This window comes from Pristiophorus japonicus, chromosome 2 (assembly GCF_044704955.1).
Source record: "Pristiophorus japonicus isolate sPriJap1 chromosome 2, sPriJap1.hap1, whole genome shotgun sequence".
NCBI lineage: Eukaryota > Metazoa > Chordata > Chondrichthyes > Pristiophoridae > Pristiophorus > Pristiophorus japonicus.
In genome coordinates, this window is record NC_091978.1 from 346,405,571 (window position 1) to 346,419,711 (window position 14,141).

Genomic DNA, 14,141 nt, shown 5'->3' on the forward strand with positions numbered 1-14,141 from the left:
GCTTTCACTGGGAGTGCTAACTTTTAAAATTCTCTTCGTGTTTCTTGAGTGGCTGAGTGGTTATTTTTTCAAATGCTCCAATATGAAATGAGTCTCAGTTTCTATAATGGAGCACCAACTGTTTCATCAACTTACCAGCTCAGTAACCGCTTGAGTTCTATACTCGCCTTCGAGTCAAAAGGTTGTGGATTCAAGTCCCACTCCAGGGACTTGAGCACATAAATCTAGGCTGACACTCCAGTGCAGTACTGAGGGAGTGCCTCACTGTCAGAGGTGCCATCTTTCTGCTCTCTCAGGTGGACCCAAAAGATCCTATGGCACTATTTCGAAGAAGAGCAGGGGAGTTATCCCCGGTGTCCTGGACAATATTTATCCCTCAATCACAAAAACAGATTATCTGATCATTATCACATTGCTGTTTGTGGGAGCTTGTTATGCGCAAATTGGCTGCTGCATTTCCTACATTACAACAGTGACTACATTCCAAAAGCACTTTGAGATATCTGGTGGTCATGGCATACGCTATATAAATGCAAGTCTTTCTTTTTCTTTATATTCATTTTTTGGATTACCCTTGCAAGCCAAATCGTGAAAAACTTAACTTTACTGTTACACACTTAAAAAGAACACATATAGGTCATGGATTTTCTGGAAATGCACTATTAAAAACGATGAAAGTATGCACATGACACAAGTCATTTGAATCTTAATTCAATTAGCATCTAGGAATTAACTAAGTATCCATTATCTTCTCTACTATCATTTGGATGCATCGACACTTGATAATAACTAGTTCTGCGAAAACAGGCTACTGTATCAGCTACGTGGCATCAAAACACAATTTGTTCTGCATTATTCCATCGACTTCTTGGGAGTAAAGACACATTTCATGGATTCCTCATGAGTTTTACAGTATTCGCTTCCCTCAAACTATTTGTAAAGGAAGACTTATATTTATATAGCACCTTTCACGACCGCCGGACGTCCCCAGCCAATGAAGTATTTTTGCAGTCTGTGACTGTTGTAATGTAGGAACTGCGGCAGCCACTTTGTGCACAGCAAGCTCCGACAAACAGCAATGTGATAATGATCAGATAATCTGTTTTTGTTATTTTGATTGAGGGATAAGTATTGGCCAGGACACTGGGGTAACACCTCTGCTCTTCTTCGAAATAGTGTCATGGGATCTTTTACGTCCACCTGAGAGGGTAGACGGGGCCTCGGTTTAACATCTCATCTGGAAGAGGGCACCTCAGCACTGCACTGGAGTGTCACCCTCAAGTCTCTGGAATGGGATTTGAACCCACAACCTCTGATTCAGAGGCTGGAGTGCTATCCACTGAGCCACAGATTACACTGTTGCTGAATGTCAGATATTGCTCCTTTTGGGTAGCAATTGTGAAAAAAATACCATTTATAATTGTTTTGACCTTTGACGAGCCTTTTCAAGAAAAAGAATGCAAGATTACAATTTGGAATATTTCTTCACTTTTTACCTCACTAGAAAATATAGCTGATCAGCAAAGTGCCTGAAAGTCCTCACCTCCGATACTGCCCATCTCAGCTGCTGAATGTGTTGTAGAGCCCAAAGTCTGTCTATAGATCCCGACGGGTATCTCAAGAGGTACAACGTGAAAAGGGATTCGCAGGCGTAGAGGAAAGAATTTGCTCTCCGGGCCATTCCTTTAAGTATATTCCGAGAGGCATAAAATCCAGTCCAGGCTTGAAATGGCTCTGGAATTACAGGTAAAATATGATTAGTAAATACATGATGCAAGCCTTTTGTTGTTCTGATATATATTTTGATTGGAATGTTTAATCTTTGCTGTTGTCTCTCATTTCAGTTTTGGGGCTTTGGTATGGAAGGGAAAATGGATGTGGTGATGGGGACATCCAAAGGAACCGGGAAGTGGGATGGAATTCACTGGAAACGGACTCTGATGAGACGGTGGTGCACTCCCTTGCAGTATCGTGATGGGCTCGTTGCCTCCTCCGTCCCTGTTGTTGCTGCCCCTGCTCCTCTTCTTCCTCCTCCTCATCATCCTCCTCAGGTGCTGCGGCCATGCTAGTGTCAATGGCTGTGCCGTCATGATGGGCAGGTTGTGCAGCATGCAGCAGGCGATGACGAATAGGAACACCCATTCAGGCGAGTACTGGAGGACTCCTCCAGAGTGGTCAAGGCAGCGGAACCGTTGCTTCAGCACTCCGATGGTCTGCTCAATGATGTTCCTGGTGGCCGCATGGCTCTCATTGTATGAGTGCTGGGCACAAGTTTTGGTGTTGCGGAGGGGAGTTATGAGCCAGATGAAGAGCGGATAACCCTTGTCTCCGAGCAGCCAGCCGCAAGCTTGATGTGGAGGCTGGAACAGAGCTGGCACACCGGTCTGGCACGGGTGAAGGCATTATGGCTGCTGCCAGGATAGCGGGCATTCTCGGTGAGGATTCTGCGTGTGCGGTCGCAGACCAACTGCACATTCAGTGAGTGGAAACCCTCTGCGGTTACGGAAGATCTCAGGATTGTGAAGCAGTGCCATCAAAGCGATGTGGGTGCAGTCAATGACATCCAGCACCATGGGGAAGCCTGCAATCCCAGAAAAGCCACATGCACAATCATGCTGCTTCTCTCTGCTCATGGGAAAGGAAATGTAGACCCTCCTTCTTCCGTACAGAGCATCTGTGACCTCGCGGACGGAGGCCAAACTGGTAAATGTTGGAGATGTCAACTATTGCTCCCTGGAAGGATCCATTGGTGTAGAAATTGAATGTGATAAGTGACCTTGACTGCCACTGAGAGCCGTCCTCACCCTGGTCTGAGACTCGACGTCACGTTGCAGCAGATGGCAGAGCTCTGTGATCACATCCTTGCTAGGCGCAGCCTTCGCAAACACTGCTCCTCAGTGAAATTTATTTTGGAGAACTGCTGCTTGAATACCCAGGGAGGGTAAGGTCTCCTGTTGCCAGCCCTGTTGGGCCATCTCCCTCTGGCCACATTTTTCCGCCTTTTGTCATGTCTTTCTTCCTGTGCCTCTCCCTTCTTGCCCCATGTCCTTCTCCCTGTCTGTCTGTCTCTCTGCATTTGCCTCTCTGCGTTTGTCTTCGCCCATCTGCTCCGACGTCACCCTTGGGGGCTGCGAGGTCAAGTGCCAACACAGCTCCCATGAAACGAGAGAAGTAGTGTGATTTGCAATCTGCCCTGAATGATCCAGGAGAATATTTAGGAAGCAGAACAGTCCTTGAAAGCAAAATCATTGCGATCTGTCCACCAGCCTATGTGTTAGCAAGCTGCAAAGAGAAATGGCCAACAGAAATTTGTTTCCAAGATGGTGCCTTTAAATAGCGCTATTCCAGCCAACTCCCGATTGTCGCTCGGCAGCATGTCGCCGTCATTTTCACTGCCAGGCGGTGAGTGAGGCTGCGCAGCCGAATTTCACTTCAGGGGCGCTAACGGGGCGCTGTTTATGTCGATGATGTCATTATTGCCATGCGCAGCCGAAGGAGTGCTTCTGGCAGGAATGAGGCACTACCTCGTACAGCCTCCGCAAAACCCCGCCCCATTCTGCGGAATGCGCACAAGGCCAATTTCGGCCCCAGAATTTTAAGACCTTGCCCACTTCTTTGTTGGATGTCTGAGAGAATTCTGCCTTTTGATTGGCTGCTTGGACAGCTTGTTGACATCTCAGCAGCTCGCACTCGGGGATCCTCACTATATTACGTTGACTTGAACTGGGAAAACCAGAAATTCTCAACACAGCAATCGCAAAATCTTTGTGCGAAGCTTAGTTCGGGGCCAGCGACGAATACCTTTGTTTCAGCGGTGACCGCAAATTCCTGGCCAATCAGTTCTTTACATAGATGACAACAGCATTCGTAATAAGGTGGATGAATTAACTGCACAGATAGCTGTTAATGGATATGATGTAATTGGGATTACGGAGACATGGCTCCAGGGTGACCAAGGCTGGGAACTCAACATCCAGGGGTATTCAATATTCAGGAAAGATAGACAGAAATGAAAAGGAGGTAGGTTAGCTTTGCTGGTTAACGAGGAGATTAACGCAATAGTAAGGAAGGACATTAGCTGGATGATGTGGAATCTATATGAGTAGAGCTGCGGAACACCAAAGGGCAGAAAACGCTAGTGGGAGTTATGTACAGACAGTAGTAGTGAGGTTGGGGATGGCATCAAACAGGAAATTAGGGATGCGTGCAATAAGGGTACAGCAGTTATGATGGGTGACTTTAATCTACTTATGGATTGGGCTAACCAAACTGGTAGCAATACGGTGGAGGAGGATTTCCTGGAGTGTATAAGGAATGGTTTTCCAGACCAATATGTCAAGGAATCAACTAGAGAGCTGGCCATCCTAGACTGGGTGTTGTGTAATGAGAGAGGATTAATTAGCAACCTTGTTGTGCGAGGCCCCTTGGGGAAGAGTGACCATAATATGGTAGAATTCTTTATTAAGATGGAGAGTGACACAGTTAATTCAGAGACTAGCGTTCTGAACTTAAAGAAAGGTAACTTCGATGCTATGAGATGTGAATTGGCTAGGAAATTAGGGATAGTGTTAAATCCAAGGAAGAAGCATATAAATTGGCCAGAAAAAGCAGCAAACCTGAGGATTGGGAGAAATTTATAATTCAGCAGAGGAGGACAAAGCGCTTAATTAGGCGGGGGAAAATAGAGTATGAGAGTAAACTTGCAGGGAACATAAAAACTGATTGCAAAAGCTTCTATAGATATGTGAAGAGAAAAAGATTAGTGAAGACAAATGTAGGTCCCTTGCAGTCAGAATCAAGTGAATTTATAATGGGGAACAAAGAAATGGCAGACCAATTGAACAAATACTTTGGTTCTGTCTTCACTAAGGAAGACACAAATAACCTTCCAGAAATACTAGGGAACCGAGGGTCAAGCGAGAAGGAGGAACTGAAGGAAATCCATATTAGTCAGGAAATTGTGTTAAGAATATTGATGGGATTGAAGGCCGATAAATCCCCAGAGCCTGATAGTCTGCATCCCAGAGTACTTAAGGAAGTGGCCCTAGAAATAGTTGATGGATTGGTGGTCATTTCCCAACATTCTATAGATTCTGTTCAGTTCCTATCGATTGGAGGGTAGCTAATGTCACCCCACTTTTTAAAAAAGGAGGGAGAGAGAAAACAGGGAATTATAGACCGGTCAGCCTGACATCGGTAGCGGGGAAAATGTTGAAATCAATTATTAAAGATGTAATAGCAGCACATTTGGAAAGCAGTGACAGGATCAGTCCAAGTCAGCATGGATTTATGAAAGGGAAATCATGCTTGACAAATCTTCTAGAATGTTTTAAGGATGTAACTGGTAGAGTGGACAAGGACGAACCAGTGGATGTGGTGTATTTGGACTTTCAAAAGGCTTTTGACAAGGTCCCACACAAGAGATTAGTGTACAAAATTAAAGTACATGGCATTGGGGGTAATGTATTGACGTGGATAGAGAACTGGTTGGCAGACAGGAAGCAAAGAGTAGGAATAAACGGATCCTTTTCAGAATGGCAGGCAGTGACTAGTGGGGTACCGCAAGGTTCAGTGCTGGGACCCCAGCTATTTACAATATACATCAATAATTTAGATGAAGGAATTGAATGTAATTTCTCCAAGTCGACAGATGACACTCAGCTGGTAGCAATGTGAGCTGTGAGGAGGATGCTAAGAGGCTGCAGGGTGACTTGGACAGGTTAGGTGAGTGGGCAAATGCATGGCAGATGCAGTATAATGTAGATAAATGTGAGGTTATCCACTTTGGTGGAAAAAACAGGAAGGCAGAATATTATCTGAATGGTGACAGATTAGGAAAAGGGGAGGTGCAACAAGACCTGGGTGTCATGGTATACCAGTCATTCAAAGTTAGCAATGCAGTACAGCAGGCGGTGAAGAAGGCAAATGGCATGTTGGCCTTCATAGCGAGAGGATTTGAGTACAGGAGTAGGGAGGTCTTACTGCAGTTGTACAGAGCCTTGGTGAGGCCACACCTTGAATATTGTGTACAGTTTTGGTCCCCTATTCTGAGGAAAGATGTTCTTGCTATTGAGGGAGTGCAGCGAAGGTTCACCAGACTGATTCCCGGGATGGCAGGACTGACATATCAAGAAAGACTGGATCGACTAAGCTTATATTCACTGGAATTTAGAAAAATGAGAGGGGATCTCATAGAAACATATTAAATTCTGACGGGATTGGACGGGTTAGATGCAGGAAGAATGTTCCCGATGTTGGGGAAGTCCAGAACCAGGGGTCACAGTCTAAAGATAAGGGGTAAGCCATTTAGGACCGAGATGAGGAGAAACTTCTTCACTCAGAGAACCTGTGGAATTCTCTACCACAGAAAGTTGTTGAGGCCGGTTCGTTAGATATATTCAAAAGGGAGTTAGATGTGGCCCTTACGGCTAAAGGGATCAAGGGGTATGGAGAGAAAGCAGGAATGGGTTACTGAAGTTGCATGATCAGCCATGATCATATTGAATGGTGGTGCAGGCTCGAAGGGCCGAATGGCCTACTCCTGCACCTATGTTCTATGTTTCTATGTTTCACTCTCCCCCATTTCAGTACAATGGCTTTGCTGAGCAACAGTCGCTCCTCCACTTCACAGATACCTATAACAGCTCTCTTCAAATTACAACCCATACTCATTTTGTAAGCTTGGAAATTACTTCCCATTAGAGAAATAAATAAAAATTGTACTGAAGCTGCGAGTTAATTTTGTAATGTGCTTGAAGGACCTACTTATCTCCAAGTATCTGAAATGTACCCATTGTGGTGCCGTAATTAAAACAATTTTTCAATTTTACTGTCGTTACAAATTGCTGATGCATAAAGCATGCAACGGCTCCCTCTGCAGGAACTGGCAAGGTACAGCACTGACATCACGCAACAGCTGGCTTTTTCTTCCCAGGTCTCCTTGCAAGTGTTTACAGACAACAGATCGGCAGTTTTTCTGGTTGAAAAAGCTACTGAATTGATCCACAGACACATATCCCTGAATAACAAATGCCCCACGTCACTGCCTTGAGTATTTGTCCAACACATGACCATTTAAGACAGAGATTTTGCCCAATACACAGAAAATTTTGTAAGCTCTCTACAAAAGAACGCATAAAGGACACTCACTTAATATCTTTAAAAAGCCCTTTTAACATTTAAAAAAAATATTAGGATGGATTTAAAACAACGAAGATAATTTGCTGTTCATACATCTTTTTCTCAACCATTTTAGATTAGTTAAAAAGCAGACACTTTGGAACCAAAATTCAGTACCATCCCGTTTGGGGCATGCATGTGCAAAGCTTTCTTTGGGGCAGAAGTCCATCCCTGGCAGCAAAACTGGGGTTACCGCCCCCGAGAACAAGTGGAGCGCAATGTCATGCGCTGCATTTCCTCTTGGGGGCGGGACTGGGGCGCTAACCGCTGGAATTTTCCAGTGCTACACGGAGCACAGGACCCTCTCCTTCCGTTAAAGGGGAGGGCACACTGCCGACTCTGCATGGGGAGAAGGGGCCACCACTTCACCACCAGGGTGCAGGGTGCCGTGGCAGCAGCCCGGCACATTCTCCGCAAATTGGTCAAGGCAAGACCGGCCATTTTTTTTTATAATTAAAAAGTGCGCACCTCCCCTTTAATTTTCGGTCCGCGAGCAGAGTGCGGCCCGGTTCGCGAAGCTGGCACGGGCATTGAACACAGTGGCCTCATGGGACGCGACCGAATGTTCGCTCCGGGGTGCATAGTGATGAAGCTGTCGTTGCTGGTGCTCCGGCCTGGGGCACTACCGGCAGAAGCGGGGCACTACTGGTCTGTGCCTCCACTAACTCCAGCGTGAGCGGGTAGCGGCCCCGTGCCTCGGGTGAGAAGTTGTTTGCGCCCCCCCGACGCAAATTTCCCCCCCCTTATTCTTTCTTAAATCGGAGTGGCAGTTTTAACTTTTTAAAATGGGCTGTTGCACAAAATTGCAAGTGGACCCATCAGATCACTGCAAATGGAGTTGGCCACCTGTTGGCTAAACATAGGTGCCACATGCTGGCAGTGGTGGTGGGGGCAATGACCAGTGTTCCCTGAACTTGATTTTGGGTGCGTGGCCCTTTCAAGTGGCTGAACGGCCCATTCAATGCGCGGTTATTCCAAGTCGCCGAGCGGCCTGCAGGGGAGCTGCAAAACACTGCGCAGCTTAAAGGTTACATTGGTAATGACCTCCTTGTTCACCCACAGACAACTTTTCAACGCTCATCATTGAGAAGTTTGAATGTACAGAGACCAGTGCCCACTGATATAGAGGAATAACATAAGGCGCCTCTCATCCTCCCACTAAAACCATCTCCAAACAACCCTCCATTAGCAGATTCAATAGTTTTTTTGGACCCTCAACAATGGCAAAATACTTTTTACAAAAGGACACAAAAGTGGCCTGTTTCCTCCAAAATTAAAACAATGTGTGTTCCCATAAAGATGATTTTTTTTTTTTGTTTTCCTTTTATCACCTGAGGAGTAAGGGAGAAAGTCTTGGTTCTCTCGGATGCCCCAAGTCAGGTTTGCATTGTGAACAGCCTGCATATATTCACTTAATGTGGCATATTGCACTGTAACTCCAAATTCATCTCGATGTTGGTTGATATAATCCATCAACGGATCCATGTTCTCAAACTGCACAGAGGCATTGAAGAACTGCTTGTCACAGCCCTGCAGGCAAAAAAACAAAGAGGTAAAAATAAAAGGGGAAAATAGGTTACACACAAACTGACAATACTATTTTAATGCTCCTCATATGCAGAGAGACACCGGAGAATGCATTTCAGGCCAATGAACAAAGAAAGTGGACACGGTGCAGGAGGACGAAAGGGAAGAGAGAAGTTAGTGGGCGGCAAGGAGTTAAAACACAGTCAAAGAGACTGGGCCAGAGAAAGCTTTTGAAAGTTGGAAAGGGGGTGGAAAGACAAAAGCGTTGAGGGAGGGGCAGTTCAAAGGTGAGGCCACAATGGCTGAAGAAACAGAAAAGTAGTAAGCCAGTGTCAGAAGACTGGAAGTACATGTGAGGACATAATGCTGCAGAAGATTATTAAGATAGGGCCATGGAAGGATTTGAAGGGGAGAACAATGATCTCAAAATCATTTTATTAGGGTACAGGGAGCCAGTGGAGCTTGACAAAGATGAGTGATGGAGGTACAGGCCTTTGTGTATGTCTGTGGATACAGGCCAGGGTATTATAGATTAGTTGTAGTTTGTAATGGGTGAAACCAGGCAGGCCAGAAAGCATTGTACAACAGAAGAACATAAGAAATAGGAGCAGGAGTAGGCCATTCGCCCCTTGAGCCTGCTCCGCCATTCAATAAGATCATGGCTGATCTGATCTTGGCCTCAACTTTGCTTCCCTGCCCGCTCCCCGTAACTCTTGACTCCCTTATCGTTCAAAAATCTGTCTATCTCCACCTTAAATATATTCAATGATCCAGCCTCCACAGGTCTCTGGGGTAGAGAATTCCAAAGATTCACGATCCTCAGAGCAGAAATTCCTCCTCCTTTCCGTTTTAAATGGGCGAACCCTTATTCTGAAACTATGACCCCTAGTTCGAGATTCCCCCACGAGGGGAAACTTTGGGGTAATAAATATTTTGGTAGTGAAGAAAGATGGGAAATACTAGGGTTATGGAAATGATCTTAGTCAAAGTTGCCATATGGGGAAAGAAACTGAGCTTAGGCTCAGTAATACACCAAGGTTCCACACCTCTGGGTTTTAACAGGAGGCGACAGCCAGGCTGATCGAAGGGGCCAATGCTGGAGATGTAAAGGAGATTACAGGAATCAAAGAGGATTACTTCAGTTTTCCTGACATTTAGCTCGAGGAAGTTACGACTCATCAAGTCTTAATGTCGGGCACTGATTTAACAACTCAGTGATTCAAAGTTGATAATGTCAACATAACCTTTACATGAAAAGTACTGTGTCAGAAGCTGAAATTAAAAAGCAAGTAGAAAGTAAATCGGGGAAAAGTAACTAGTGTGGGACAGAACCTGGAAGAAGTCCACTTGGAACAAAGGATGGGTATGTTCATACATGAATTTATAAAATGAAAACAACTTTTTACTTGTTACAACTTATTTTCAACATTCCAATCCAATTCCATGAATGAGTCACAATGCACATTGCAGCCTACCAAATGCACGAGCATCATTCCACATTTTGAAACAACAACAATCATGTGCATCTGTTGCCGTTCTTACCCACGGCCACAGAACATGACTCGATCTGAACCAGGCCGCTCTCTCTTTAATGTTTGATACCATGGTCTCTGCATAGGCACGAATTGTTTCTTTGGTCACGGGGAGACTCATATTGGGGTAAATTCCATCTTTTGGTGGGTCAGGAAAAACGGCAACTCCATTCCAAAAAAAGCCAGATCTAAACAACATTGAAAAAGATGATTATATATCCTTGAATCTGATTTGATCAACTGTAAAATATTTTTTCTTTCCTCCTCCTCCTCCTCCTCCTCCTCCCCCCCCCCCCCCCCCCCCACTGCAAGGGCCCACTGTTCACAGACTATTTTTCCTTAAGATACGAATATGGTCACTCAATATTTCACTCCAGTTATATCGCAGAACCAATGAATATCACATCTCAGTTTTTTGTGTGTATGGTGTTGGTGGAATCCTGTTTTTTCTGCACTGCATGAATGTCAAAAAAGCATTATTGGCTCCTAATTTTGGAGAAACCAATAGTTTGACGCTTGTACCAAGTTCAGCCTAAAATGGCCGCCATTGCTCGTGCAGCCAATGTGCACCAGCAGGGGGCGTAGCAGTAGATTTGAAACAGGCCAACATAGTGCTATATTCAAAAACAGGCAACATTAATACCATGTAGAATAATGGACTTAATTATTAGAGGTTAACTTGGAAGATTATTAGTACAATAATTTAGTAAACAGTGGTCAACATAGATTTAGAAGGTGAAGATAATGCCAAACCAACCTCCTGGACATTTGTGTAGAAGTGACGTGAACTGTGGAAAACCTTACTAGTCGTTAGATTTCCAGATCGACTTTCATTGAAACTTTGTAAAATGCCTATTCGCTAAACTCAAAAGTGTGGGAATTCAGTGCAAGTCTTGGAAAAGACAAGAAATTGGCTGAAGGGTAGAAAACAATAAGTAACCTCTAATAATTAAGTCCATTATAATATATATGTATGTTATATACAGAATCAATTTTATCATTACTAAACACTTTTATTCTTACAGACTTCCTAAATAAATCCCATCTGAAAATTTGACTAATTTGCATTAGGCTTCTGAGTCCTAGTCATTGATATAAATTAGAAGTGGTGTGGTTCCAACATCCTCTCCGTGCTTCTGCCAATCTGATGTAACTTGAGATTATTAGTACAATAATTTAGTAAACAGTGGTCAACATAGATTTAGGTGAAGATGATATATATATATATAAAAAAAACATATACAGAAATGTTAAAAGTGTAGATTATACGAAAAGACAAGTTTGAAGTGTCAAAATGGATACCTTCCCCAAGTTCATGTCTCCTCTGGCTGAGCAGAGCTCAAGTTACAAAGGAAGCTGGGCTTTGAAACTCACCAAACTAGAAAAGATGTTAATTGGAAAGCCATTAACCTAGTCAAGGAATGGCACCAGCCCTCCAGACACATGTATGAGGAGAAGCCAATCAGGAACGGCCCTGGAAACAATACCCAATCCTGAGGATTTCTGAGAAACAATGGCCTTCAGGGATATAAAAGCCAAAGATTGCTTGGTCTCTGTTTTCTTAAGCACACGGCAAAAGCAGGAACTTCCCTCCACAGCAGAAGCAAGGATAAACACTATGTGCTTGTGCTTTGCCAGAGGGAAGGAAAGTATACCTTTTTTATTATAACATCATTGTATCTGTTGTAATTAAGTAGAGTCCGTAGGATACTAATAGACTGCTGTTGTGTTCGATAGGCTATTTGCATTTGTGTGTGTTTAATAAACTTATTCCAAATTGTTTTAAAAGAATTGGTCTTGCTGTCAATTTAATGCCAGTGATTTAGAAATCTTATAAGAGCAATGGAATTGAAGGTGGCAACTCAGAAATTAGAGAATGAGTTGAGCAAGATACGTAAAATGGCCAGAAGAGTGGCAGATAAGAGATAGACAAGTATAGAGGACTGTACATCAGAAAGAAAAAAGAGATGGCACAGGTACTTTATGAATGGAGTTGAAATATTGAAGGACGAAGTTGAAGAGTGCAGCGAAGGTTCACCAGACTGATTCCCGGGATGGCAGGACTGACATATGAGGAAAGACTGGATCAGCTAGGCTTATACTCATTGGAATTTAGAAGAATGAGAGGGCATAGAAACGTATAAAATTCTGACGGGACTGGACAGGTTAGATGCAGGAAGAATGTTCCCGATGTTGGGGAAGTCCAGAACCAGGGGTCACAGTCTAAGGATAAGAGGTAAGCTATATAGGACCGAGATGAGGAGAAACTTTTTCACCCAGAATTGTGAACCTGTGGAATTCTCTGCCACAGAAAGTTGTTGAGTCCAGTTAGTTGGATATATTCAAAAGGGAATTAGATGTGGCCCTTACGGCTAAAGGGATCAGGGGGTATGGAGAGAAGGCAGAGGTGGGGTACTGAGGTTGCATGATCAGCCATGATATTAAATGGTGGTGCAGGCTCGAAGGGCCGAATGGCTTGCTCCTGCACCTATTTTCTATGTTTCTAAGAGCCTAAGCAAATTCAACACTCAAATGTGTACAGCCAATACAAAGCAGCAATCAACAAAACCAATAGAATGTTGAATTCTAACTTTAAAACAGTGGAACACAAGTCCGAGGAAGTCATGACCAAACGACATGCTGCTCGGAGTGCTATATCTCATTCTTGTTACCAAGATCCAAGGGAGACATTCAATTGTTGGAAGCAGTGCAAAGAGTCACACGACTGATCCATAGTCTCTGAGTTCGGAGTTATGAGAAAAGACAAGAGAAAAGTAGGCTTTTCAGCCGACAGGACGCATCCAAGAGAAAATGATTGTAAATGGTATGGAGAAGGTAAATCTGGAAAGTTACTTGAAACTAAATTGCGAATAGAACAAGGGGACACAGACTCAAATTAGTAGGTTATATTTGGAAGTTGTTCTTCACTAAAAGCGATCAAAACTTGGAATGGATCTCCAGATAGAGAGGTGGAGGAAAATACCATTGAATCATTTAAGAACCAATTGGATGTAGTGGGGAACTTTAGGTACGTTTTGGATGGATGAACAAAGATGGGCTGAATGTTCTCTCTCTCCTGGAATTATCTTGTGAACAGAAATAGCTTTTTCCTTAAGTTGACAGACACCAGCCAGCAACAGTAAACATTTTTCATATCCGCATCCACAACTCCCTATTCATATGTAGGGAAAGGTTCCCTCAATACCGTTTCCGTTTACAGTAGTAGTTACTTTGATCGACCAAAGTATTGCAATATTTCATCTATCAGCACCGATACCTTATCATCATGTTTCTGATTCTTCTCCCCTTTCCTTCGATCCCAGCAGTGCCCCAACCTTTACAGGGATTTAACAATGAAAGAGGCACCACTACTACAAACCCTCTGCTTGATCTCCCTGATAAAAATTATGCCATAACATGACAGCTGAGTACTGATTGTATTCCTTCTGCAGTACACTATTTGTTTTGTCTAGAAGTCTTATTACAGGGGTGGGCAATTATTTGGGCTGGAGGGCTACTTAACAAGTTTTGGTGAGCTGTTGAGGGCCGCCCACCAAAGTTCCACCAATCGCACGGTCCTGTGCAGGCCGCTCCCCAGCTCCTGCCGGTGGAAGAGATACTGTGCATGCTCAGCTGCATAGTGGCCGGCAGCGCAACAAATTTAAAGGGACCGGGCGTGAAAAAAAATTAGTGAACATTGCATAAACATAAACATTGCATTAACATAAATTCAGATAGTAGTCAGATGTTATCTTACATACGCAACATGTATTTGATACTGCTTAGGAATGAATGAAAGATAAAAGTTGAAAATGTTGTGGTATCTTCTGGTCTCTTTAAATCAGTGCTGTGAAATAGAACTGTACCCTCTTTAGAGCCTGTGTCAGCATCAATTTCTCAACT

General features: G+C 43.8%; 1 protein-coding gene across 1 annotated transcript in view; it reads right to left on the bottom strand.

The window, feature by feature from the left end:
• Positions 1-14,141, bottom strand: part of man2b2 (mannosidase, alpha, class 2B, member 2) — a 79,483-nt gene that overhangs the window by 47,161 nt on the left and 18,181 nt on the right. Inside the window, 3 exon segments of the mRNA XM_070872267.1 lie at positions 1,544-1,734; positions 8,511-8,709; positions 10,249-10,426. Of these exon segments, the coding sequence (XP_070728368.1) occupies positions 1,544-1,734; positions 8,511-8,709; positions 10,249-10,426 (568 nt within the window).